This window comes from Chroicocephalus ridibundus, chromosome 17 (genome assembly GCF_963924245.1).
Source record: "Chroicocephalus ridibundus chromosome 17, bChrRid1.1, whole genome shotgun sequence".
Taxonomy (NCBI): domain Eukaryota; kingdom Metazoa; phylum Chordata; class Aves; order Charadriiformes; family Laridae; genus Chroicocephalus; species Chroicocephalus ridibundus.
This window is the reverse complement of record NC_086300.1, coordinates 1,643,015-1,670,278: the sequence shown is the minus strand read 5'-3', so window position 1 is coordinate 1,670,278 and position 27,264 is coordinate 1,643,015. Positions and strand designations below refer to the sequence as shown.

Genomic DNA, 27,264 nt, shown 5'->3' with positions numbered 1-27,264 from the left:
GAAGGATTTCCGTCTCCTCCAGACGCGTAACCCTGCGCTGTGGGAACCGTCTCTGGGTGTTGGGAGCAGGTTGGAGCTGTCAGGAAAGCTCCCCTGTTCCCTGGATCTCGGCTAGTTACGTTTATTCTCCCTTACGTGTACGAAACCCTGCGTGAATGGCCGTTGCTGCTGTGGTATCCCTGGTGAAGCAGGCGTGACCTTGGCACTAAAACCGCGCCCCGGTTCGCACTCTGCTCGCCGAGGCGCTGCCGTGCCGCACGCTGAGGGCTGCTGAGGCCCGTCCCCTGCAGCAGCCGCTCCCCAACACAGCTTTTTTCCACCCAAAAAGCCCCGAACTCCGCTTTCTGCTGCCTCCAGCGCGAGGGACCCCCGGCGCAGCAGGGGGCGCGCCGCTCCCGGCGGGACGCTCTAGCCTGGGACGAGGCGTCTCTATGGCGGGGGCGGGGCGACTCTATGGTGGCGGGGGGGGCGTCTGCGCCGGCAGTGGGAGCGGGGGAGGCGCCGCTCTGGCCGCCCGTCGGTGGTGGCGGCGCGGGGCGGGGGCCGCTCTGGTCGGCGGACTCGCTGGTGCGGAGTCCCGGAAGCGGCGTTCCCCGAGGCCGGGCGCGGAATGGCGGAGAGTCCGGCGGCCGAGGAGGCGGCCCCGGCCGCGGTGCTGGCGGCGGCGGCGGCGGGCAGCGGCAGCGCCTCGGCCGGCGCGGGCGGCGGCGCGGGGAGCCCCGGCGTCTTCATCCCTGCCGAGCTGTGGGCGGCGGCGGGCTTCGGCGCTGCGACGCCAGGCGCCGGCGTCGCCCCGGGGAGCGGCGGGGCCCCCATCGCGGCGGCGGCGGCGGCGGCGGGGGCCGCGCTCCTCACGCATTCCGCTTTCTGGGACCCCACGGTCAGCGGCGACTGGGACAGCGAGCGGCCCAGCCCGGCCTGTCTCCTGCGGATCAAACGGTGAGACCCTCACTGCCCCGGGCGCGGTGCGGGACGGAGAAGCCCCGCCGCCCTGCCCCGGCCTCTGCTGGGAGGGCTGCGGGCCCGGAGCCGGGGCTCGGAACCCGGCAGAGACGCTTAGCTCGTCCCCAGTACCCTTAAGGCGGTACCTGTCCCCTGGGCCTCACCAGCGGACCTGGAGACCTGGGCTCGGGCCTGGGGACAGGGCCCGGGGCGTTCCTGGGGACAGGGCCCGGGCCCCCCTTCCTCCTCGGTGCCCCGGGGCTTTTCTGGGGACAGGGCCCGGGGCGTTCCTGGGGACAGGGCCCGGGCCCCCCCCGCCCAGCGGTGCTCTGGGGCTCTCCTGGGAACAGACCCCGTCCCCACCATGCTCCCGGGCTCTCCTTGCCCAGGTGCGCAGGCAAGGATGGAGACTCGCCCGTGCTGGAGCCGTGGAGCCCCGTACCCCCATCCGGGGTCTCTTTCTCCATCTGCCGCTGCGTTTGGCAGCAGAGCTCCTTGGCTTATGGCTCTGAGCCTGCCCTCGGCATCGCTGGCTGCTCCTCGGAGGGGAACAGGCTTCTCAGTCCCTATCAACGATCAAGTTAAGATGTTTATCCTAAACCTGTCCATAGCGATCCTCCTTCCTGCTGGTGCCCACCGGTTTGGCAGCTCTGACTCTTTAAAGGATCGTCTGATCAAACCTGGCGTTGATAGCCTTTGATATAATGAGCAATATGCTCTTGTATTGTTAGACGTGCTGGCACTGTTTCAACAAGTTCTTCCTCTTCCTTCGGAGCGAGCATTGCTGCCTGCCAGGCTCTTGCTCATCCTTGTTCTAGAGCTTGTATAATGTCTTCCAAAGATGGCACCAGATATTTGGGCACTTTCCAATCCAAACGCCAAAAGCACTGACTTCATAACGGTAGGCAGGAAGGCGAGGCTCTCCTGTTGCTCTCGCGCTTGTCGTCGCCCTGAAACCTCCCTGGGCTCTGGTTGCTTCCCAAATGGGAATGTTGAGCGGGAGCTTGTCCTGAAGCTTGGGGCAGCTCCAATTATGGGAGGCAGGTTTTTGGGCGATGAAAGGTAACGGGTGCCATTCGGCTCTTCTGTAAACTGCACAGAGTTGTAGGTGATTTGTTGCGGTTTTTTTCAGTTCGTTTGGTCCGAGTTCCTACGGAAACAAGGCCATTGGGATCAAGTCGCGTGTGTATGTGCATCCTAACAGCTCTTGAACCCGCTGTCTGATTAAACCCAAATTTGTCAGACCAGTAACGTTCTCAAAGGCAGTTGACTCACGGTGTGTTGGGGGAAAACAAATGACTGGGTGTACGAAAGGGATCCTGTAAATAGTCTGAGCGTGAAAAGGGGAAACACCGGGAGGGAAAGTCGTCCTTTAAACAACAAAATTCACATAAGAGAAGTTCTAAGCGACTACCTTAGGGGAAGTTTACGGTTGAAGTTTTATGCACTGGAGCCAATCTGTGGTAAAACCCAAGGCAGCGCGTAGTCAGGCTGCGCTTGGTCTGGTGCCTCGCGTATTGATTCATTGGATGCTGCTTGTGCTCTTGAAATACCTCAACTATTTTGGGGATAAGTTGAAAGAGCTCAGCCAGAAAACAGTCAGAGGCGAAAGAAAAACGTCTAGCTCCTTATGACTTGCAAGTTTCCATCTTTAAAGTCTGTCCCTTTGCATCCGTGCACAGATCTGTTGTCTAGAATGTTCCGTGCCTCGAGGGCTGATGAACGCCAAGGGAGATCTTGACTAATTCCTGTTTCCTTTCTTCAGGGATATCATGTCCATTTACAAGGAACCGCCCCCGGGAATGTTTGTTGTGCCTGATCCCCATGACATGACCAAGGTAAGAGAAGATTTGGAGCTGGTTCAACTTTCCGCCTCTCTGTGTGATGCTGTTGGTGGCTGCTGTAAGGGTTTGCCCAAATGGAGTATATTCCCATAATGCTTTGAGAGGAGTCAGGCTGATGCTTGCAGGAGCACAGCAAGGCTCCAGTTTTCTGGGTGACATTGAGATGGGCTGCATTTAAAATGGGAGGAGGCCCTCAAGGAAGCTGGCTCTCCGGAGGGATATCACCACAGGGGTCTGAGGAGCTTCCACAGATAAAGCCAGCTCTGCTTTAGTGGCCCTGGGAACCAGTGGGGTGCTGCTCCAGCTCGTTTCATCCTACTAATGCTTGAAAACAATCGATAGAGCGGCTCAGGGAAGAGAGAGCTCCGTGGAAAGCCGTTGGCTGTGGGGGGCTCCTCAGAGAGGCTGGAGATGAGAAACGTCCAATAGCCACAAGCAGTGCTGGAGTGTCTGTGATCCGCCTGAGGAACCCGGAGATGTTTAATTGTCGTGAGCTGGTGGAGGGACGTGTCCCTGCACCCGGGCCCTGTCCTGCTGCGGAGCTGCCCTCCGGGTTCTCGCAGATGCCAGGGTCTCGTGTGGGTCTGACCCCCGCTGCCGCCCCCACCACGTCCCCTCCAGCAGACCTGCTCCCTGGGGACACAGGCATGGCTACGGCCCCTCCGGCCCCAGTTCTTCCCCTCCTGGCTCTCGGGGTTTTCCAGGCCTGGGAATTTCCGATTATGTCAGAGAGAACGCGGTGAGCTGGGAGGCAGAGGTTGCTCAAACAGCGTTCTTGATCCGGTGTGTTTCTTGGCTGGTGCTGCCCTTTCTCCAGCCAGTGTCACCTGGTCTGGCTCTGCTGGTTTCCGAGAGCTGCGTGTGCCTGGGCGTGAGGTTGCTTTGGTTTTTCCTCTGCTGCACACTTCTCCCACCCCACTGACAAACGCGGCTTCCCCCAGATTCCCCCAAATTCCCCCCCAGAGAAGCGCCTGCCTGGCTTAGGCCTCCTGGGGTTTTGGAGGCAGCACAAAGGGAGTGTCTCTGCGCAGCCAGCTCCCTCCTGGGCACTTACCTGCAGCTCTGCCTTCCCTCCGCCTCCGAAGCTGAAAGTGACAAAATGCCCTTCAAGGGAAACGCGGGTGTGTAGAACCGCGGCCTTGGGGCGTTCAGCTGAAATCCCGGGGAGGTAAAAGGATCGTGAAAGGGGACTGCTTGGATCGCTTGGGGAGTAAGCTTCTGTAACAGCCCAAAGGGAGTAGATTTCCTGGTATACAATTGGGATCTTTGAGAGCAATTAGCGTGGAGAGAATAGGGTCTTAATTTTGGATCCTGGCAGAGGAAATTGAGTGATTGGTTTCAATAAGACCAAATCAGCATGAGACCATAAAATTGAGGAATGCTCTAGTTTTGGCAGAAATTCTGAATTTTTTTCCTTTCTAAAATTAGATTTTTTTTCATATTTGGATTCTTTTTCTTTTTTTTTTTTAAAGCATAGCTTACCAGCTGAACTGCCATTCAGCCTGGTTTGGGCTCTATCGGGGTGTATGGGAGGCAGCTGTTGTGGCCCCTGGCCAAACCTTGCGTTGGAAACCGGCTTTGCACATGGAGCGTGGCAGAGGGGAGAGAAGTGCGCAGCAGCGGCTCTGGCCAAGGAGGGAAGGAGGGGGGGTTAAGTATGGCCAGCACATGGCGTGTGCTTGTGGAAGACGCTGCCTCCGTGCTGCTGCCTGGGTGGAGATTTCTTGCCTTCGGTCGGCTTTGTTGAGGATTTGTCGGTGCTGCACAATTTTGAAGTGGTGCGCAAGACGGGCTTTTGTTTTCCAGATTCATGCATTGATCACAGGCCCATTTGACACGCCTTATGAAGGGGGTTTCTTCTTGTTCCTGTTTCGCTGTCCTCCAGATTATCCCATCCACCCACCAAGGGTCAAACTGATGACAACGGGAAATAACACAGTGAGGTTTAACCCCAACTTCTACCGCAATGGGAAAGTCTGCCTGAGTATTCTAGGGTAAGAGGAGACTTTGGCTGTTTTGATGGGAACTCAGGAGGTGGCTGCAGGCTGTATTCTGCCTCGCGCATCCTTCTCGGCGCGTTGTGCCCTCTCCTTGCCCCAGACGTGTGTTTGGATGCACCTTTACCCTTCTCTGAAGTTGTGTGCGGAATCAGAGTTGTAAAGCAGCACAAATTCCTCTGCTGGAACAAGAGCCTAACTTGTCTTTAAAAGCACCTGAGAAGGGAGCAGGGGAAGCACGACGTTCAGTGGACGCTGCCGCTTCTCTCCTGCTTCCCCTTGCGAAGCCTCAGCCCCAGCGCTGCGTTTCTTCCGCTTTTGCGCTTTGCAGCCCGATCCTTAATGTTGTTTGAATGTAGGTTTTTGTGGTTTTAATTTCCTCTCTCTGTGTGGGTTTAAAAATAAATAAATAAAATTAAAAGCCACTAAGAACTTCCTTGAGAGCCATTTGACTGCTCTGGGCTTCCACCTACACATAGTTTGTGGGGCTGAGCGGCGGGGGGAATGATTTACAGGCGCTGCTCCCGTGCTGCCTGTTCAAACAGGCTCCACCGCCGCGAAGGCTCGTTATTCACCTGCTTGATTTTTAAACGTGTGAAAGTCCCGGTGGAGTGAATGGCTCTGCAGGGGAACCCTGGCCGCGGTGTGATATTCCCAACCCCAGCTGTGACAGTTTTTGTTGCCGGTAAAGAAAGGCTTTTGTGGAAACTCCGGACTGGTGCAGCTGGGCTGTTAGCCCGTAGTTCCTTCTGCTGCGGAGGGGCAGGAACAGGCAGCCAGGTGAGGAAGGGGCAGCGACGGCTTGAACTTGCCGTAGGGATTGGCTCAACCAGCAAGCGCCCGAGCACTGGTGTGGTTCTAAGCCTGCCTTTGCTGGGCTGGTTTCAGCAGCGCTGTGCATGCGCCACTTACACCAAAGCCGGTCCGAGGAGCCGATACCCATCGGCTGATAGATCCCGGCCTCAGGGCTGGCTGAGAGACGGATTGTGCTGGGAAACACCTTCCTCGGCACAGGAGTCTTCCTCATCCATGAGCTGGATGGGAAGCACTGAGGTGTGTAGGGCACATCCGTATCTCGGGGGTCTGAACCGCCCCGCAGCTCCCACGCAGGCTGCCTTGTTGCTCTTGCAATTGTAGCCCTGGCACGGAAACTAAATTATTGACGAGTGAACAAAGAGCCTCGGCCTTAGCAGAAATGGGAAGTGCGGAGGGAGCTGCAAACGAAAGGATTTAGGAAGAGCGTATGTGGGTCAGCACATCCTTGTTCAGCTCGCAGGGAGACAGGTCTGTATCTAGAACTAGGATATTAAGGGCGAGCAGCGGAACAGCTTTTCCCGCTTATGTTTTTCTGTGCAAAGGTTTTTGCTACGCTGTGTACAAAACGGGCACCTTACTCCTATAGCAGGGCATCCATTAGTGCTTTTGATAGCAGTCCCTGTGCTCAGTGTCCGCGTTAGACTGCACAAGCGATGGTCTTGTTTGAGTCTTGAAAATCAGATTTCTGTTCTTAAGAGTGGTTGGTTTTGGCTTGTGGTAGTGCTGGTAACTTGTGTTGCTCCAGGCTGCTGCGTGAGCCGATAGCCATAGCTTTAGAGTGCCCTGTAAAATGCTTGGAAACGGTCCTTTTCCTCAACTCATGTGTGATGCCCCGTGTGTGTCATCAGCGGAGCGAAGTTCACCAGCCGCTTCTGTCTTGCTCAAGCTGAAGTTTTCATTTGGTTGAGAGAATAAACTACTCGGACCATGAAAGCTTTCTCGGTGTCCAGTGCTTTCCGTATCTCTAGCAGCTGCTTCTTTCCCTGTCGCGTTTCCGTCAGGTGTAGATGTGGTTTCCCAAGCTGTCTGATCTGCGGTAGTTGGAGGGATGGTGCTCACTGGGCCAGTCCTCTGTTGTTAATTGTTGCTTTTCTGTTTTAATGCCTCAGCACTTGGACCGGGCCCGCATGGAGCCCAGCACAGAGTATCTCCTCAGTCCTCATCTCCATCCAGTCCCTGATGACCGAGAACCCCTATCACAACGAGCCCGGCTTTGAGCAGGTGAGAGTTGGAGGTGGATCATCTCTGCTTCTGCAGCTGTTTGTCTCTTCCCTCCACCCCTCGCTCCTGGTGGCACGTCCCGTTCTGACAAACGGGGACAAAAGTAGGTTATGTCGCTTGGCTGTTTTCCAGCTTGCTCTGCCTCTAGTCAGAGCTTGAGGGGGAGTTGCAAGCCAGCTCCGAACCGGAGGCTGCTTAGCTCATGTATGTGTAAGGTAACAGAAGAGCAAGAGGCATTCGAGAAGTTGCCGGGGAGATGGGATGCTCTTCATTTCTCTGCTGCACGACTCCTGAAATGGCTTCCTTGGGACATATTGTCACACAGGAACCAAACTGCTCAGGTTTTCCTGGTCTCCTGCGTCTCGGAGAGAGGCAGGTTTCTGTGCGAACTTTATCAGTTGACCTGTCTCCACAGCTCTGTGAGTCCGAGGCTCTGGAGACATGTAACGTCTTGCCAGCTTTTCATCTGCGGTATAAGTTAGCTCAGCATATACAGAACAGACAAGCCGTGGTGGGTTCGTGCACCAGTGAAGTTCATCGGGCCCAGGAGGGAGAGACGAAGAGCCGTTGCATTCGCGTGGACTCACTGGCCCAAATTCTATTTCCAGGAGCGGCACCCCGGGGACAGCAAGAACTATAACGAGTGCATTCGGCATGAGACCATCCGAGTAGCAGTGTGCGACATGCTGGAAGGAAAGTGTCCCTGTCCTGAGCCGTTACGGTACGGAAAACAGGCATGGAGAGAGCATAAGAAAGTGGGTGTGGGGAAGCAGGATGAACTTCTCTGGCTGCTGTTCCTGGGAGTTGCTTCAGGGAAGAGGAAGCCTTTAACTCTCCCTGGTCCGGCGAAGAGTCATTTTGTTTCCCCTGAAGCGGATGGCTGTTGTGTGCGGTGCCCAGGAGCCGTGCATCGGCAAAGGCCACGTTAATGTGCGCAACGGCTGCGTCCTCTGCCTTGTGTTGGAGAATAAATGTGCCTTGTCTTACGGGGGGGAATCTCAGAGGGAGGGGAGCACAGCTGTTGTGGAAACACGCGCAGAATCTCTTCAGCTGCAGCGATGCTGCTCTGTGTCCTGCCTCGCCGTACCCTGCTGGTTGTCTGGGACACCCCGTGTGGGTGCCCACACTGATTGCAGGAACGGGGATTCGATGGGATGGGGTGACGCGGGATGATGTGACCGTTGTAACGCTGTCGTTTTGTGTTGACTGTTTGCTCTCGTTGCATTCAGGGGCGTAATGGAGAAATCCTTCATGGAATACTACGACTTCTACGAAGGGGTGTGTAAAGAGAGGCTTTATCTCCAAGGACAGACAATGCAGGTGGGTGGCAGACAATTTTCTTGTTGATGACACGCTGCCGTAGATAAGGGTGTGTGCTTAGTGACCAACAACAGTGTGCAGCACCGAGAGGTCCACGGGGTGGATCTGGATCTTTTCTGTGAACTGTATATTCTGTCTTTGAATTGTGAAACTGAGACGTTCCTGGGGGTAAAACACTACTTTCCCCAAGTTCAGCGTGCACGCGCAATGCTTCCGAGGGCGTTAGATTTCTGAGTGCTGGACCTGAGGCACTCTCCAGGCAAGCAGCTTGCACTTTCGGCAGTGGAGCCCGAACAGTTTGCTTTTATGCGGATTTGGCGTTAAGCAGGGAGGGCACAGGCAGGTTATCCAATGCTGGTGGCATCTGAACTCCACAGCAGCGTTTTCCTGCTGGGACACTGTTAGAGTTTCTCTTTCTGGGATTCCTTTGCTCATACAGCAGATGGGAACTTTTCTCTGACACTCCTTGTTCTGTCAGATGAGGCTGAAAGTGGCTGAGTCAAAAGTTACTGGGGGAGGAGGGGGTGGGGGGAACACTGGCAGTACAGGCAGACACATCTAGACAGGTTGAATACAGGAGCTTGTTTCTGCAGGAAAGCAGACTTTAAAGAATAGATTGCCAAGCTATTTGCATATGAACAGATGTGTCTTCCTCCCTCATCAGCCACCTCTTGTCTGACTCATTGAGAAATTCCACTGCTAAGAAAAGATGGAGGTGGTTGATTTAATGATCTTGTGTCTCTGAGCCCCTTTTTTCCTGTCAGTGCTGTCGCTGGCTGTATAATTCATAAATTGAAAGCACTCCCAAAGCAGGAGAGTTGATGTTTGGAGTGAGCAATTCCCACAAGGAAGGTCTGTGCCTGACTTACAGCTCCGGAGAGTACGGAACTGAAGGCTGTGTAGTGAAGTTTGGTGATTAATATTAGAGGATTGTCAGGTGTGAACCACTCTTGTTTCTTCCTCAAGGAGCCAGGGCTCAGTTGCCTTCTGCAGGGTTTGGGAAGATCACTGTGTTGTGCGCGGTTCCCAGAGGCAGTGACTGCCGTGGTCTGTTTTCTGCTCACTGGGAAGTAGTAGCGCAGCAAGCGCGACCGCAGCCTGCTGGGGAGATGCTGTTGTCGTCTTCGCTATCCTGTATTTAAAATGGAGTCACTCCAGGCTCCGCATCGGTTGAGTGCTTGCCAGATGTGCTGCATTCTTACCTCTGGGGCCACGTGTTGGCTTGTACCAGAGGTTTCCATCAGATGGGACAGGGTGAACTCCACCACCACCACCTGATATAGCCCTGGCAACGTGTCTCCGACCTGGGACTGGGGATGAAAGCAGCAAACGTTAGATAATCTCCAAAGACTTTCTGCCTCTGACTTGGCTACATCTCAGCTAGGGGCCTTGATTTCAAATGAGAAGGCGATGCTTTTGCTTGGAGAGGGTCTGTAGCACTAAAATAAAGTGTGGTCAAGTCTTTGGCCTCTGGATTTTAAGGGCTTTCATTTGTAACATCTTCCTTGGGCCTGAGACCGAATCTTTGAAATAGCTTACTTCCTCAAACATCCAACCCATGTCTGCTTGGCCTTTCATCTGTTTTTGAAGTCTGCTTGGGTTTGTAAGGATTCCCAAAAGAGACTCCAAAAAGAAAGTCTTCAGCCTCTGCCACGACAGTGGAAAGTTTAGGGGCCTCTCCGTCATAAGATGGGATTTAACCCTGGGCTGGTTTTGGCTGGGGTAGAGTTAATTTTCTTCATCGTTGCTAACAAAGGGCTACGTGCTGGAAGTAGTGCTGAGAACACAGGATGTTTTAGTTGCTGCTGAGCAGGGCTTACACGGAGTCAAGGCCTTTTCTGCTCCTCAGACCGTCCCAGCAGCGAGTGGGCTTGGGGTGCACGAGAAGTTGGGAGGGGACACAGCGGGGACAGCTGACCCCAACGGGCCGAGGGATATTCCATACCGTATGGTGTCATGCTCAGGGTGTAAAGCTGGAGGAAGAAGGCGGAAGGTGGGGATGTTTGGAGTTATGGCATTTGTCTTCCCAAGTAACCGTTAGGCGTGATGGAGCCTGGCGTTCCTGGGGGTGGCTGAACACCCGTCTGCCCATGGGAAGCAGGGAATGAATTCCTTGTTTTGCATTGCTTGTGTGCGCGGCTTTTGATTTACTTATTAAACTGTCTTTATCTCAATCCATAAGTTTTCTCACTTTTCCAATTCTCTCCCCCGTGCCACTGAGGGGAGCGAGCGAGCGGTGGTGTGGTGCTTAGTGGCTGGCTGGAGTTAAACCACAACAAAACCTTAAGTCTTTGGCTATTTGTTGCCCAATTACTCTGCAACTTTTTTTCTTTCTGCCTCTTGCCAAAGCATAGTGGTCTACATTAATAGGCTTATCTATGGCTTTCTTCCAGGATCCTTTTGGTGAAAAACGAGGCCACTTTGACTACCAGTCCCTATTAGTGCGTTTGCAAGGAATTCGGCAGAAGGTGCAAGAGAAACACCAGCAGGAGAATACAGAAATAGACTCTGAGAGCAGCTCCTCCGAGACAGAGACGGACACTCAAGGTTGCTCTAAAGCCTAGAGCTGCGTTAACAGTGGAGAGGCCAAGCCGTGGGGATGTTCTGTCTTCGCACTCTAGAGTACCCCTGACAGACTCGACAACCAAACCAATGCCAGAGCGCAGAGAACTGCGGGATATCTTCTGTCTCCTTTTACTGCTCTGGCGGATAACGCTGAACGAGAAGACTTCATGCTAGACAAAGCCAAGCTTGTGACAGGCTACTCTTAAAAGGTACTTTGCTAGAAAGCCGGAGCATGTGGCATCAGGTTATTTTTTGGAAACACCTACACTGGTTGGGTTTTTTTCTTTTTTTTTTTTTTTTTTTTTTCTCCATTTGATTAAAGAATGAGATCTAGACTCCGAATCCTCTTTACAGCTTTTCTGTTCCTAGACAGTGAGCCCTTCCCTGGGGCCATGCTGAACGTGGAGCTGTAGCTGTGGGAGCGCTTTGACGAGTCCAGGGTATGACGGGGCCCACGCAGCGTGCGCCCGGGTGAAACCTTGTTGTGCGGGTTGGGAGAGATGGAGCCTCTCTGCTCCGTGGAGCCCATCTACCTGATGTCTTTCTTCTAGACACTGTTCTAGACAGACCAAAGATAAAGAGCAGTGGTGGAATCTGGGCTCCTTTCTGAAAGCTTTACTCAAGCCCTGGCTGACTTCGTCCACTGAGACTTCAGGCGCAAAGGGGCAGATGAAAAGTGGAACCGGCAAGAATCCATAGATCGAGTGCAGGTGTGTTCACCCTGGTGTTCTGGGGAAGGGAGGGTGAGAAGACCACTGGTCAGAGATGGGGGGAGCACTTAAAAGTAAGTCCAGTTTGTGTATTATATTTCTAAGGTTTTGATTTGAATTTAGCATTCTAGAAATATTTTATTCTGGCTGCTCCGAACAGAGCCGTTTTGTTTCCTGAACTGAAGTACTCTTTGCTTTCCACCTCTCTAGTCAGCGCAGTATTTTATTTTCCTCCCTTCTTCCTCCTGCCGCCTCACACCCCGCTGCCACCTCGATCCATCAGATTGAAACGCTAGAACAAGGGGCAATTCCAGCGAAGGAAGCCACTGGTTCTGGGTGGAGTTTTTCAGAGGTCTACGCCTTGTTACTGACAAATTCCTTTGCCAAACTTGGCCGGGCGCAAGCTTAGCCGAGTGTTGTAAAGTTTAACACTTCAGTGCTTTGAACGTTTTAAACAGCAGCTTTTTACCGTGAGCGAAGGCCAGCCTCTCGGCAAGGTGTCTGCTGGCTGCGAGTGCCATTACATCAAAGATGTATCCGGTGTAACTTGAGTGGAGGTGAAATACCCGCTTTCTCCAGGTAAATGAGCCTGGGGATGATTGATCAGATGTTTTGGTCATAAAGAGGTTAATCTACTTTTTTTTTTTTTTTTTAATTATTTTTACGGGAGCTTTGATAGAAAGCTAAGCACAAAGTTGCACATTGTCCTGGGCCCTCTCCCGATTTCCTTAAACACCTTCCCACCAGCTCGGCCCCGTTTCAGACTCCTGATGGTGGTGGGAGAATTCCAACACGGTCATCTTTGTTCTGAAAAAAGCGCAGCAAGAGGGGCCGAAAGACCCCTGCCGTGGGCTGCACAGAACGGCAATGCCCCATGCGTCACTCAATTATTTTCGGTCTCTGTGATTTAGAGCAACTCTTGCAAAACCCAGAAGCCTGCGCACTGCTGCTCGAGCAGCTCTGAAAAGCTGAAAGGTGGAAACATTTCTCAATCGTTAAGCTGCCGTTAAACAACTTGGGAACCTTTTTTCCCTTTAGCAAGCAAACTCCCCTGGGTCTGTCATTGGCTTGATTTCGACTTAAACCCCATCTTCCCTCGAGGGAAAGCTGAACTTACATAGGACTCACTCAACACATCCACCAGATGAGAGTAACTGAAGCGGTGTTCACCTTGGAATGAGGTCTCGGGGAGGCGGCGCGGTCTCCCGAGAAGTCATGAGCTGTCTGCTACTTTACCGCCTCTTTAATCCCATTGTAAATGTCACGTTGTTTTTCACCATTCAGTAGCGTTGTGGGTAGAGCTGTGACTCTGCTGCCTTCCCAGGGCAGAGCTGGTTCTGAAATCTGTTTGTGATGCATGTGGCGTTACCATCCACCGATACAACGAAACAAGAAAATGCCTTATTGTGGACACTATTCACATAACTAGCATGTGGCTGTAACAGAGAAGTATTAGTTTTATAGCTCTAATGTTGTCTGTCCTACCATTTCTGAATGTTTCCATTTCAAAGTGACAATCCTCAAATGACTGCTCTACGCAGAGATGTTTTAGCAACAGATTTTTAGACCTAATTGAGTTGAAAATATATGCACAAGAGTCACTAAGATACCTTGTTTATATACTATTGTACATAAGATTTTTTTTTTTTTGTGCAATAAAGTTTGTTTTGGCAGAATCTAGACTGTGGTACTCCTTAGTGGAACAACGCCTCATTCACAGAGCAGAGAGGACTACAGAACAGTTTCTCAGTGTCACTGCTGGCTCCAGGATTCTTTAGCCAGAGTCACATTTGCATCCTCCGAGACTGCAGTTGCAGTAGCAGCTTAGATAATTTTCCTCTTGCTGTGACAAGGTAATCAGTTGTCTGTAATGGGAAGTGGCATTTCCACCCACAGCAGAGGAGAAAATTCAGAGGTAAGCAAGTATGAATTAGTCCTATTAAACTTTTCAAGCTAGACGCTTTTTAGAAAAGTTTTATTTCAAGTCCGCTGTCCCTGTGTTTCAGGTGATATGCAAATAACCCCGCAAGAAGAATTATATACAGGCACAGAACACGTAGCAGTCAAGGTATTGCCTCCTTGGCTTCCTCTGGAGTGATTTCCTGAGAGTACAGCTCTGTAAAGAGAGCAGGCAGCCAGTACTGAGGTTCTCCTGCTGCCTGCGTATCCAGCCAGGCCATTCCTTCCTTCAGCAAGTGTTCCTGTACAAACAGAGCAGAAACTGTGAGTGAAACTTAACTAAATGCCTGAGAAGCCATTCACAACAGAGGCCTGACCCCACATTTACTCTAGGGAAAGGAAGGGTGTAGAGCTTGGGCTACAAGCATTTCTATTCACCTTGACCAGGAGAAATATAGTTCAGACATCCAGCCGTGCCCGCCCTGCATGTTGGTGTAGGACCTGAGCTAACCAGATTCAAGTTTTAATGGAGATTAGTGAAGCCACAGGAGTATCTGCAGCTTCTGAGACCCTGCTTTCCTCAGTCTGTCTTTAGGCAGCGTGTACTCTGCCTTTGGTCTACCAGCTCGCTTAGGGTGCCCTCTGCATGCCGTGGTAACGCAGCCCCAGCAAAGCGCCCGCTGCAGGGCTGGGGACCAGTCGCTGCCCTGTCACTGAACTCCACTGGGCACGAGAGCCCCTCATACATACCAGCACTTGCTTGGCACGTTCTGTCTCCCACTTCAGACTGGATCTGATCTCATTCACTGTTACATAGCCCTTTTTCTGAAATGAGAGGAAAAACACTGTGTGCTTGTGCTTATCATCGACTTAAGTCCACGGTTTAGACGAGTGTGGACAGTTTTACTTAGGGCTGGTCTAATCACAGTTCCCTGTCGTGGAAGCAATAAGGTTCTTTCAGGGTGGTTGTATTTTAAAATCTCCTGGCTCAATACCTCTGCCAGCTGCAAGACGACAGTGTGATCCATGTTCAGTTCGGCCGGTACAGACTGGATCAGATACGTTCCACCAACAGGGATAATCCCAAAGCCGTTCCCCAAGACCTTCAGTTTCTTGATTGCACGAAGGAGATCATCCCTGAGAAGCAAGAGGTCAATGCAAGGCTTTAAAGCGAGAGCCTCTCTCAGGCTGCACGCTACCTTCTCCAAATGAGGGAGACTCGGCATGCAGAAGCTATGAGCAGCAATAGCTCCTTGGAGCTTGCTGCAGTTTCACGTAATCGACAGCTGAAAAAAAGTTTACAGAACAATTCAGAATTAGTTTGCACAGAATTATTTGTGCCCCCCTTCAGAAGTACAGAAGACACACTTGTGGCACCCGAGCTGTAAGTGCCAAACTTTAAGATTCAGCCCCAATTAGTGATGATGGCGAGTTGTGCCCTAAAATCTGCTTCTGTAATGACAAGTATCAGCCCCTTCCTTACAGCCCAGGAGACCGCAGCAGCTCCAGCAGACTCCGGCAGCAGGAGAGCTGGATTTGCAGGGAACTAGCTGTTTCCAGCTCAAGGCAACAGTCCTTAGGGCTCCCAGAGAAAGCACACTGCTGCTTTCTGAAACGCTTAAATCATTAACTGCGCGTCACATGTAGCGGCTCCATTGCTAGAAGTCAAATTTGGGGTTCAACTAACAGCAGCGCCTTCAAGTGCTGCTGAGATCAGTCACCCCCTTTTCTTCCCCGAATGCTACTTGATTCCCCTCCCCTGTAACACCCAGACACTCACTGGCTGACATCCTGAGCAAACTTCCCCCTTCCCTTCAGCACTTGCTGATGAAGTTCTTCCAGTGTTATCAGACCTAGAAGTCAACAAAGGGGGACAGGAAAGCGTTACTGCACAGCAACAGAATTACTCCAGCAAGAGCAGTCAAGGGCCCTTTGTGCGTTTGCCACTGGCTCACCCCTGCCTTCCATTTTACAAGCGGCTGTTCATTGTTCCCAGTATCACGCCCTGGGTGAGATAAGCATCCAGTCACTTCTGTTCCCAGAACTACCGTGCAGCCGTCAGCTGTTGCCTTCTCCCACAAATGTATCGGACTCAAGTTTCAGCTGGCTTTGCTGTAGCCCATTCCTGGTCTCAGATTGCCCGTTTGGAGTGAAGAACATCTACTGCCTTTTCATTAGGCGCTTAGCACTGGTATTCCAACTCTTCTGGATATTGCTGTGATCCTTTAGAGACAGTCTTACTGCTGGGCTCAAAGCAGTAACTCAGCAGTTTCATACTCCTTCAAGACTGTCATTAATCCCTGCTTCTTCCCCATGATACTGCGAATTACGGTTTTGTTACCTAAACGGGGCAAAGTGGATGGATTTCTGGAGAAATCGATAAAGCTGGGTGATTGCCAGCAGGGAGCAGCTCTAACATTGTAGAAACAAAACACGGCTTTTTGGAGGCAATGAAGACAAAACCTCCATCTCAGTATTTCATGAAATCTACTAAAGAACATTACACTGAGTGATGCCACTCATTTTCCATAGGAAAAGGCATCCTCCTGCTCTATTTCCATCTCCTAGAAACCAGACACAGTGGGATCCTCACCTCCATTCCTGTGTTTCAGAGCCAGGCAAACTTCAATGATCTGCACACCCAGTTCATAGTAAAAGTCTCCAACTCCCAGCATCTCTGACCAGAATCCTTTACCGGCTGTGAAGTGAGAAAGGGGAAAGCGCTTGGACCATTGGCAAAAATCCTTTCCTTAACAGCTCCTGCTGCCGAGCAGGCTGCCCGCAAACCTCGCTGTGAGGACTCTCAGATCTGTCAATGAAGAGTCTCCATTTTGGTTATCTCCACCTGTTCCCCCCCCCCCCTTTTAAGTAAACAGCACCCGATGGTACATTACACCAATTCACAAGCCCCAAGAATCAAAAGACCATCAGCTTTCTTCAAGGACAACTTCTACAGCCCTGCGAGCTGTTTACAGTATGAGAACAACAAGATGAATCCTTCGTCCTTCACCCCAGTGCCTGCTCCTCACATGCCAGAGGATCCACTCCGATGGTGGCACACATGTCCTGGAACTGGACCCGGAACTCGGGGTTTTTACGGATCTCTTGCTTGTGTTTGCTGGCAAACTCTTCTAAGTTGGTCTTAAACATGTCCAGCTGCTTAGACATCTGAAAGAGAATTGCAGAGAAGTGTTTCTGTCTTAAGACTTACTAACGCGTTGTTTCCATAAACACAGCCCCAAAAAGGCACAAAGTGAACAGAGTCAAGAAACACTCAGGTCTCTGACGTGCTGCTGACCCAGTGCCGATGGCCCCAGTGGTCTTAAAGGAAGGAAACAAGATAAAATCGCTCGATGGAATCAGAATTCTCCTCATGTACTCTTTTAACACTGAATACAAACTAACATCAGCGGAGATAAGAGAAGGCAAAGGGCTGTTCTGAACCAAGAGACGGACTCAGAAGGGGGCAGCAGTGATGTACGTGGGGCAGAAACGGTTCTACAGAAATTAAACGTTGCTGAGGTCCTGAGAAGGAAGGCAGGACGAGACCTGTAGCAAACACCACAGCTCTCTGAGGGAAAGGCAGCCTAAGGGGTGCCATCATTATCCACGATGCTCACGGATAATGCCCCAGACACTGAAGCTGAGGGGGAAGCGAAGCCCAGGTTTGCGGCTGGGCTCACGACCATGGTTATTCCCACTGCCAGGGCAGGGGTGGGTGTCCCACCTGGGCCAGCTGGTCTTCAGCCAGGACCGTCCCTCGCTCCTTGTACTTCGCCTGGAAGAGTAAAACGGGATGATGGAGAGAGTGCTGCAGGACAGATGGACCAGAAAGCAAAACCGGACAGGGGAGGTGCTCCTTAAAGATGGAGGAATCATGAAGACCCATGGCCCGGTGTCCTGGGCAAGCAGGGAGGCTGCCAGGAAGCTTGGGGCACCCTGGGCTTGGAGCAGGGCTGGCGCTGGCTGGGATGGCTGATGTGAGGATGGGGATGGCCCCACGCCGAGCCTGGCACCCCCCACCACAGGGACAAAGGGTCTGTCCCCCCTCACACGGGACTGATGGACCCTGGCAGCTCCCCAGCCGAGACTGGGGGGGTGGCACCCCTCCGGGGCCTGGCAATCTGCCCCAGGGCCACTGGGTCCGGGCACCCCTCACATATGCTCGGTGCCCCTCCCACGGGCCCGGTGGGTCCTGATTTCCCCCCTACACTTGGCCGGGCACCCCCACACGGGGCTGGCAACCCTCCACGGGCCCGGCAACACCCTCAGATGGGCCTGACATACCCCCCCCGGGCCTTACACCACCTCCCACGGGCCTGGCACCCCCCGCACCGGGCCCGGCACCCCCACACGGGGCTGGCAACCCTCCACGGGCCTGGCACACACACCCCCGGGCCCGACACCACCTCACACGGGCCTGGCAACCCGACAACGGGCCTGGCAACCCCCCTCGCACGGGCCTGGGACCCGTCCACGGGCCGGCCCCGCCGCCCACTGTCCCGACACCCCCCGACCCGTCGTCCCCCCCCGAGCCCGCCCCCTCCCCCGCGGGGTCCCGGCGCCCCTCACCTCCGCCAACTTCTTCTTGGCGATGGCGCCCGCGCCCACCCCCCGCCGGTGCATCCCGGCCCCGGCCCCGGCCCCGGCCCCGGCGCCGCCGCGCTCCGCCTGACGTCATCTCCCCGCGACGCGCGGCGCTGACGCACAGCGGGGGGGGTGCGTCCGTCCCGTCCCGTCCCGTCCCGTCCCCCCCCGGTCCCCCCCGGGGGAGCTGCGGAGGCACCGGCTGCCTCCAGCCCCTTTGTGTGTGTGGGGTGAGACCCTGCTGGGGGCTGGGCTCCCCCGCGGGGGGGGGAGAGGCCCCGCTTGGGGGGTTGAGCCCCCCCGGGAGGAACCCCCGCTGGAGGGGGGCTCAGGCTCCCCGGGGTGAGGGGAGCCCCGCTTCGGGTAGGGCTGACCCCCAGATGGGGGTGAGTCCCGGGCTGGGTCCCTTCTGTGGGACGCGGTTCCCCCCCCGGAGCCCCGGGTTGGGGGGGCAGGAGGGGGGGCGAGTGGTGGAATCACAGAACGGTTTGGGTGTGAAGGGACCTCAAAGGCCACCCAGTGCCACCCCCTGCCCTGGGCAGGGACACCTCCCACCAGCCCAGGCTGCTCCAAGCCCCGGCCAACCTGGCCTTGAACCCCCCCAGGGATGGGGCAGCCACAGCTTCTCTGGGCAACCTGGGCCAGGGGCTCACCCCCCTCACAGCAAAGAATTTCTGCCTGAGATCTCAGCTAAATCTCCCCTCTTTCAGCTTAAAACTGTTCCCCCTCCTCCTGTGGCTCCCCTCCCTGCTCCAGAGTCCCTCCCCAGCTTTCCTGGAGCCCCTTCAGGGACTGGAAGGTCTCCCCGGAGCCTTCTTCAGAAGGGAGGTTGCCTCAGATATCGGCAGGGCCAGCCCTCAGCCAGGGTTGGTTCCGCTGCAGCCCGAGCTGAACTTCACTCTGTTCTCTTTGCTGTGAGGGGGGTGAGCCCCTGGCCCAGGGTGCCCAGAGAAGCTGTGGCTGCCCCATCCCTGGAGGGGTTCAAGGCCAGGTTGGCCGGGGCTTGGAGCAACCTGGGCTGGTGGGAGGTGTCCCTGCCCAGGGCAGGGGGTGGCACTGGGTGGCCTTTGAGGTCCCTTCCCACCCAAACCCTTCTGTGAATCTATGATCTTGAACGCCCACCGCTGATGCCAACATCATTTTTTAAGTCATCGCCCAGTGGCAGGTCCTAAACTCCTAAAAACCCACCATCAGGGTCTTCCCGTGTTAGGGTTCAGGCAGCTGTCGGCCAGTTCAGTGACACTCACAAGGTGTGTTGTGACCCTTATGAGCCTTCTTTGGAAGGGACTTATTTTTTTAGCAATCTAGTAATATTTTATAGCCCATCCCCAAATCATGTCTTATCTGAATCTTATTTCAGCTTCAGAAGAAACTCTTTATTGCTTGCATTAGCAAAATAGACAATGTGCATAGAACAGAGTGAATAAAAGACATCTTCCTCCTTCTCATGTGCCTTGAGAGGGTGAAGAGGGAGCTCCTCGGGGAGGTCCTGGAGTTACACAGTCCTAGCAAAGCAGAAGTGGGAGAGAAAAGCATAAAATTCCCGTGGTGCTGCACTTAACCCATTTTCATTTGGCTTCTGTAGGAAACAAGACCCAAGTCGTTGCCTCCTCTGCCCCCCAGCCCCCTCAAACACCTTGCAAATCCATTTTGATAGCAAGATGTGTATCGACGTTAGTATCTACTCGTAAGTACCTACGAGTTCTGAGAAAAACTGGCAACTGGTTAGAGGAGAGAGATGCAAATAAGTGTTTCTCTGCAGGAAAGGCTGCGGTACGAGCTCAACGGTGATTTGTTTTCCCTGCCCGGCTGGCTGGCCGCTCGGCTCACATTGTCTGACCGAGCTGCAGGGAATTGTCTGTAGCACAGAGCCGCCTCTTATTTCCAACCTACATTTATTCACGGCCGGTTCATCCCTTTTTGTTCTCGTGCCAACTTTTGCCATTAGCATGAACAGCTCTTTTCTCGCTCTGTTTTTTTTTATAGATGGTGACTTTGTCTCTCTCTCCGCCTTCGTTTTCCTCAGCGAAGCACAGGGTGGGCTCACCATTCCCTTCAGCCTCCTCGGGGCCTCCCCTGCACCTTTTGCATCCCGGTTTCTTGTTGTGTTTTTCTCTGAATGCCTTTGGTAGCAGCGTACAATGCGCAGAAAAAAGTATTTCCTGTAAGTGCTCTGATGAACACCTCCTTTTCTCATTAAAAAGGGGAAAAGGATTTACTAACCTCCCTTCTCTAGGCAGGAATTTTGTGAAATTTGTCTTCCCCCATCTTGGTTGTATGAGTGGTCTGGAGATACTTTTCCAGAACCAAACTCTGGCCAAAGCTCTCAACTCTCCAGTCAAACCCAGCAGAGCTGCGCCATGTAAGCACTCCATGAATCTCTCAAGAAATCCTAAATTTGTGGATTGAGCGCTGCAGCAAGTGCATTTGGGGACAAGGGCTGGGAAAGGGTCTGTGGGGATGCTTGTAACTACGGGAACAGGGAGACCAGACACTCACGTTGGTCTGCAGAGATCGGTCGACATCAGCCAAGTCAGAAACTCCTGGTTCAAAACATCCTTCAAACCTTCCGAACCTTCCAGAGAAGCAAAACTGCAAGAAATGCGCCATGTCGTAAAGACAGAGGAGAGGCAACGATCCAGCTGCGGTATTTAACAGCCTCCTATCCCAGCCCCCTCAGCTTCACAGGGGTATTTTATTTCCCTCGCCTTCCAGTGTCTGACTCGGACAAACCCACAAAAAGCTTCAACCTGTCTTTGCCGCGGTGAGCTCTTTGCACGTGGCGGTGCCTTCATTGTGGCGTGTTGGGGCTGCCCGAGCAGTGAACGTGTCTGTCAGGCTCGGGGGGACGAGGAGGAAGGGTCCGGTGACCCCCCTGCACCCCACCTCCTCCTTCACCCCCTGCCATCAGGAGGACGGCAGAGCGTGGGCGCAGCAGCGTCTGCGCTCCAAACCCGCAAAGGAAGGGCTTTGTTTCCGAGAAGGACTTTGGCCTGCAAGTCGCGTTTTTTATTTGCAATTAAGGAGATTAAGGGAGACACCAGAAAACAATTAAAAAAAATAAAATAAAAATGAAGCTAATCAAGCTGATTAATCGCTAGCATCAAAGGTTTCCCTTCCCCCCTCCACCCCAGGTTGGACAAACATCTGTCAGGAGCAGTTTCGGGCGCGCTGATCCCGCCTCGGAGCAGAGGTCAGACTAAGTGACCCCTTCACATCCCTCAAAGCCCTCGTTCCTTTGATTTGGTATTTTCAGTACGACCAGCAGCTCTCGGTGGCTGATTTTCTGAGTGCTCGGCCCCAGACGCCCCTGTGAACCGTAGCCGCGCTCATTTCCCCACCCCGGGGCACCCCCCGCACCCTGGTTTCTAAAGCGGTTTTCATGCAAAGGCTGTAAAAAACAGCAACTGCCCCCAGATTCTTGCTCTGGGTGACTGTCCCGTGACTCCCCGCAGTTAGAAATTCCATTTTTTTTGCCAGAAGTCACTAGGATTGTGCCTGACGGACGTGGGCTCTGTGCGGTAAGTGCCTTTTTTTTTTTTTTTTCTCCTCCTTGCCACCATTTTAAGACTAAGCAGCAGCAACCTGTTAGGTTTTGTAAAACCCCCTTCATGTTAAAGAGAGGAAATGTATCCCTCGTTCATTTGTTGGGGGGGTTGGTTTTTTGTTTGTGTGTTGTTTTTTTTTTAAATTTTAAATATAGAAAGTGCCCGAGAACAGGTTTTTCTCCGGACTCACGTGCCTAATTTGCCTGTGGAACTTTTGTGACATGAAGCCGAGCCCGGGGGCGGTGGGGCGGGCAAGGGCCAGGCTGTGGATGTGCTGACGCAGCACAAAGCCGCAGCGCGGAGGTACCCGGGGGTGCTCGCAGCCAGACGGCTCGGGAAACCGAGGCACGAGCTGCGGCGACGCAGAGCTCCAGATGGACTGGGTTACCTCGCCCAGAGGTACCTGTTCCCAGCGAGCTCCTGTCGCCATCGTTACCGGTGATCATGACGATTTTTAAGATTGTTATATCTTAAAAAATAAATCCGTGCCCTTTACTGGGGACAGTCAGATCAGAAACAAACCGGGAAATTCCCCCCGGGTCAGGCTGGCGTCCCTCCTGTAGACGACAGACTTTTCATAATACGAGCAGTGATAGGAGGAAAGAACCGTTTTATTTCTTTTTTTAAAAAATGAACTGGTCAACACGCTGAGAGCGTGAACGAGTGGGGTTTTTTTCACCCCCCCGTGGGTTGGTTTGGTCAAATCAAAATGTTTTGCAGAAATGTATCATCTGGGTTTTCACTGGAGAGTTTTCTTTTGAGGGGGCTTTGTTTTGATTAGGTCAAAGCACTTCATCTGGACTGCTCCGTTTCGGTGCTGGGGAGCGGATGCGCTTCAGCCCTGCCAAAAATCCGTGCTTTGACCTTACGGAAGCGCTGGGGTTTGATGAGGCTGCGCTGACATTTGCAAAAACAAAAAAAGACCCCCATCGTCTATATTTTTGAAATCTGAATTTTGTGAGAAATTTCAAAATTAGAGAGGCTTTTTTTTGGTCTTTGTTCTTCTCCTCTCGTGGGTCAGAATTGCAAAATGTGAAATTTCCTTTTGAAATCAAAATCCTCTCGTTTCCTGCGTGATACCATCAATACCTGCCCCAAAACGCTCCTGCAGAAGTTCAGCGCCTTGGGGACCGCATCCCTCCCTGCCACAGGTTTTCTCTTTCTGTTCTCCCACCTCACCTCGGATTTTTCTTGGCTTTCAGAAGCCAGGCGAAGAATTCTTTGGCTTCCTGGGTGCCCAGGTCCAACCTTTGGCCGTTCGCGGCTGATGCTTGGGGCTCAGCATCCCTCTTGTACGGCTCGATGATGTTGCTGGGAAGGCGAAAGGGGGAGAGATCAGGCCGGGTGCCACAAGAGGGTGCCCAAATGCCGCTTTTCCACAAAAGCCGGCTCCCTCCCGCCCCACCTCCCAGCCGCCGGAGGAGGCGGAGGTCTTGGAAAGGGACGGGGAGAGTTGCGCTGTGTGCCGACAGAGCAGAAACATTTCTAGCACTTAGAAAAATGAAAGAAAAAAAGAAAACCGACTCCCTAGAGAATCACTGCTGCAGTCCAAGAAAAATATCCTCAGCTCTACATTCTTCTGTAGCCATCAGTTGGCTGATGACAGCCCTGGGTTTGGATCGTAGGAGCATTGAGAGTCTACGCACTTACTCGCTTTTCTTCTCCCGTCTGGCTAGCAACCATTCCACGAAGTTCTTCTTCAGCATGTTGTCCATCGTGCGGCTGTAGTCGCTCGCCAGGGTGGCCTCAGAGTAGCGTCTTTGCACTGGTCTGGCACTGGGAGTCCTTACGCTTACGCTGGGGCAAGAGCAGAGAGACAGCGAGTCGCGCACAGCCCGGGGCACGTGCCGCCGCCCGGGGCTTCGCTGGGGTTACAGGTGGTGGCCCAGGCGGTCCCTGCGGCCAGCGAGGTTTTGCCATCGCTTTTAATGTCTCTCGGTTCAGGTGGCCGTTCCTGCATGGTAACGCGAGGAGGTGGCCAGGGAAGGGGCGAGCGTGCTCCCCCTGCGTTTGGCTGGCTGCTGACACAACTGCAGCGCAGATCTGGGAGCTCCGGAGGAGATGAGCTCGGGATATTTGCCGATGGTCAGGAGTCGGCGTGCCTTTCCCTGCCGTAGCCCGATTCGCACGGACTTTGGCTCTGAGCTGAGGCACCAAGTGTGCTCAGGCTCCCTCCCCCAGGGGTTTGCACACCTGGGGCCAAGGAACCTTCTCCCGTGCCCTGGAGAGGCTCGGGGTGGGTGGCAGGAGACAAGGGCTGGCCTTGAGACCAGCGCGGCTCTGACAGTGGCTACAGAAGTTAGCAAAACATTTCAAGGCTGATGCTTTTCCAGTACTATTAGCTGGGATCGCAGCAGCTCCTACTGCTCTAGTAAGGATTCTTTTGGATATTCGCAGGTGGCGGCTGGAAATTTTGTAGCAGGAGTCAGGGAAAAAGAGGGAAAGTCTTTATTATAGACCTGCTTTATGGAACTGGTCATATTTTCAGAAGCTTCCAGATACTGGATGCCCCCTAGCCTCTTTCATGTGAGATGATTACACCTTGTTTCTAGTTCTCAGCCAACCTCCTTGTCTTCCTGATTGACTTCCAGCTTGTTCCTCCTAACCCAGAGCCATGAAATTTGTAGGGAAAACTTGGGAGTTCCTGGCTCCGGCTCAAAGGCTCAGGGCTTTAGTTTGATCTCTCTCTTATCATTTGCTCATCTCTATACGCTTGGCTGTCTCTATTATCTGAGATCTACCTCAGGACTCATTTTCTCACCTACTTACCAAGATGCCAATGGAAGAAGTCCATTTGCCTCCAGTGGGGAGTTGGAAAAGGCTCAAAATACACTGTGAGCTTTCCAAAACACTTACCCCGAGATGTTTTCTTCCATCAAAACAAAGCCCAGAGAAGCGAGGAGCAGAGAGAGAACTTTGAAAGACATCATTTTCTGGGCTGGTTTCTCTGTTTGGAAGCAGAAGGCGATCCAGACGCCCGGCCCCTGTAGAACGTGGGACACAGAAGTGAGAGGACAGTGAGCCCAGAGGGACGTGCGGTGCTTGGGCACGCGCCTGCGCTTGTAAATGTGCTTCTTCAGTCCCTGTGCTTCCAGCAGCCTTCGCCACCCTACAAAGCCCCCTTCTGCCCTTCCCAGTTAAATGGCTGTTCTCAATGCCCACACTCTTTCCCACCGCGGTGTCTTTTACTGATCGTTCCCTATACTTTTATTGTAACCACCAAATTCATTGTGGGTCGCGCATGCCTGGAGGCGAGGGCTTTGTCTTCCCCCGTGTTTACAAGCTGACCCTGTGGGTTCTCATTGTGCTCCGGGGGCCGGTTCCCCCCGGAGGATGCGAGCGGGAACCTGCGCTGGAGCCTGGAGCGGGCAGTTCAGCAGCAGCAGCGGCATCCTGCTCATCCCACCCTGCCGCTCCGCAGGATTTAGGAGCCTGATCTGATTTCTGGGAGATTTTCCTTTGGGATGGATAATGCCGTATGTAGGGACTGGAGCCAGAGTCGGCGACTGTCAGTTATGAAAAACATCCCATGGACAGTGACAGGATCGGATTCCAAGATTTATTAGTTTCAAGCTGCTCCTCGTCCTCACGTCCAGAGTTCGGCTCCACAGCCCTCGGACATTTGAGCTCTTTTAATTACTATTCCAGCTCTGCAAACTCCACACAAAAATGGTTTTGATCACGGCTCACAGACACACTGTGTTGTCCCTCACCTCACTCTTTGTTATAGACATTTCTGGAAACAGCATTGCAACGGAGAGCTGCTGTTAACAGGGATAAAATAGTAACAAAAAGAAAAGGTCTAGACCAGGATTCAAGTATCCCGTCCTTCAAAAATGTATTCGTACATTGGTAGAACTTTACTCCGCTAAGTGGTTATTTGTAACTCTTACAACAGCCCAACGACTGTTTTGGAGAGAGCGAGGATTCGCAAGTTTGGATGTTGCCCGTAATTGTGGCATTTTGTATTTCTGGGAAATTGTGACGTCTTTTACAAACGTTTTCTGCCCTTCCTATTAAGTGAGAAAAATACTGAAGGTGTTACGTTATCTCAGATGCATCGAGTTCTGCGGAATGCTCTTAAAAGCAAAGGCGTGATATTCTGAACACTGGCAAAGTCTCTAAAATACTTAGAGCTAAAGCAACAACAGACAAATAGCTACAGGGTGTGTTAACAGCAGAAGTAAAGTCCATTATACAAAAAGCTGAGGGGTATTTTAAGTGATAACAAAAAAAAAAAAAGTCATGATTAAATAACTGAGCTTTTCCCTCTTATTTGCTGTTCCTTTCGTATATTGGTGATATAACGTGGGAATGATGATGGATCGGAAAATATCTAAGTTGTGCAGGAATATTGCCCTGCTTGGGGTAATGGTTTACGATGCGAGGAGAGGAAAAGCGTTGCAGCCTTAATTTTGAGAAAGGGCAGCGCTCCTTCGCAGAATTTACCCAAACAGGGAGGAAAAGCTGTCCACGTTTTCAGAGACTCTCGAAAAAACCATTTTGGAGTTAAATGAAGACACCTTTTGCTGTGTGACGCGGCCCCGGAGCGCCCGAGCTCTGCTCGCCCCGGCTGGCACCGTTCGCCGTGCGACCCCGCTCCTGTCATCCTGCAGCTCGGCTCCTGCACAAAGCAAGGAGCAACTGGTGGGATCTTCACCCACGAAGCAATTCCAGTCCCCTGTGCAAGAGCCTGCTTCGGAAGAGGCATTGTCCCTGTTTAGCTCCCAAAAAGCGACTAAGAACCAATTTCTCCTCGTTTCCCTGCGTGGGTGCAGCTGCCGACCTGACATGTGCCCTGTACTGAACCCTTCTCCAAAATGCCAACAGTCTGTCCCTGCACAACCCGACCCGCACACCGCGGAGGTCTTGTCTGCCAAACTGCCGAGAAAACGGCCGGTTTTGTGCCCCTTTGGGAAAACTGAGCCAAAGGCACCGGCTGGTCCCGCTCTGCTACGGCGACTGCCTGGCACTCGCAGACGCTGCTCGCTCCCGCCGTCACCTTAGTAAAGAAAGATCTCAACCAGTTAAAAAGAGAGGCTGACATAGAGCTTCTTACCTTCCTCTGAAGCTGCCCGGGGGATTTCAGCCCGTCCTGAGTGCGGAGGAGACCCGGCAGGGCTTTTATATACCTTAGTTGTGCAGGACCAAACCCCCTGCCATGAAGTAAACAGGAAATCAAGCACCTGATCAGAGCAATTCAAACCCTCTTAGAGCTGCTTCATTAGGTCCATTGACCTACAGAACAGGAAAATAACCTTTTAAAATATGTTTACGTTAATGGCAATTACACATGGCGATATCACAAAATGGAGAATGAATGTGGATTGTGGGCACAACACATATGGCATTGGTCTAAACCCTCATTCCATGGTCTAAACCTTAATTCCACGTAGCACCTCCCTTCCGTGGTAAAAAGTTCCTTAATTTCCATCTTTTGCAAAATGTAAGTCTTGTCTTAGAGAGATCCAGTCTGCTCCTCCTCTTTCTTACTGGAGGAGTATCTTTGCTAAAATCAGTATCTGCCGTCGTGGTGATTTTTGTCACCATCAAGTCTGGGCATCCCGACTGTGGTTCTGCAACCCCTTGCACAAACCCCGAACACTGAAAACAGCCTTTGTCCCCCAAAACGTGCGTTCTAAGAGGAGAACACTTAGGATGGAGAGTGGCGGATGGGACACCGGTAGGAAACGGGGAGGCAGCGCTGGTTGAGGAGGTGGAGGGTGGTGGCGGAGCAGGCGCCCGTGGGCAGTGAGGGGCAGGGGCCGGAGCTGAGCCCCCGTTTGGCTCTTTCTGCCCCCGTGAGTGATGGAGT

The 27,264-nt window shown here is 53.0% G+C and overlaps 3 protein-coding genes across 4 annotated transcripts; 1 reads left to right on the top strand and 2 right to left on the bottom strand.

Moving 5' to 3' along the window:
- Positions 1 to 495: 495 nt before the first annotated feature.
- UBE2Z (ubiquitin conjugating enzyme E2 Z) lies at positions 496 to 13,088 on the top strand. Of its 2 annotated transcripts, XR_010073592.1 has the most exons (8): positions 496 to 939; positions 2,708 to 2,780; positions 4,593 to 4,780; positions 6,709 to 6,820; positions 7,429 to 7,541; positions 8,050 to 8,140; positions 10,534 to 10,914; positions 11,060 to 13,088. XR_010073592.1 is itself a non-coding variant. In XM_063354532.1 (7 exons), the coding sequence occupies exons 1-7, from the start codon at positions 611 to 613 to the stop codon at positions 10,702 to 10,704; spliced, it is 1,077 nt and encodes a 358-aa protein (XP_063210602.1). In that variant the 5' UTR covers positions 496 to 610; the 3' UTR covers positions 10,705 to 13,088. The 2 variants fall into 2 exon arrangements, 1 of the variants encoding a protein (XP_063210602.1); XM_063354532.1 differs by having other exon boundaries at positions 10,534 to 13,088.
- Positions 13,089 to 13,349: 261 nt separating this feature from the next.
- Positions 13,350 to 18,002, bottom strand: SNF8 (SNF8 subunit of ESCRT-II). Its single transcript, XM_063354533.1, has 8 exons — positions 17,887 to 18,002; positions 17,042 to 17,092; positions 16,344 to 16,482; positions 15,908 to 16,012; positions 15,095 to 15,167; positions 14,310 to 14,451; positions 14,065 to 14,139; positions 13,350 to 13,616 (listed from the first exon to the last, which is right to left on the bottom strand). Exons 1-8 carry the CDS (start codon positions 17,938 to 17,940, stop codon positions 13,479 to 13,481), a joined length of 777 nt encoding a protein of 258 aa, XP_063210603.1. The 5' UTR covers positions 17,941 to 18,002; the 3' UTR covers positions 13,350 to 13,478.
- A 1,305-nt stretch (positions 18,003 to 19,307) lies between these two features.
- Positions 19,308 to 26,532, bottom strand: GIP (gastric inhibitory polypeptide). Its single transcript, XM_063354534.1, has 6 exons — positions 26,509 to 26,532; positions 24,306 to 24,433; positions 23,100 to 23,246; positions 22,629 to 22,760; positions 20,401 to 20,493; positions 19,308 to 19,406 (listed from the first exon to the last, which is right to left on the bottom strand). Exons 2-6 carry the CDS (start codon positions 24,377 to 24,379, stop codon positions 19,397 to 19,399), a joined length of 456 nt encoding a protein of 151 aa, XP_063210604.1. The 5' UTR covers positions 24,380 to 24,433; positions 26,509 to 26,532; the 3' UTR covers positions 19,308 to 19,396.
- Between the last annotated feature and the right edge of the window lie 732 nt (positions 26,533 to 27,264).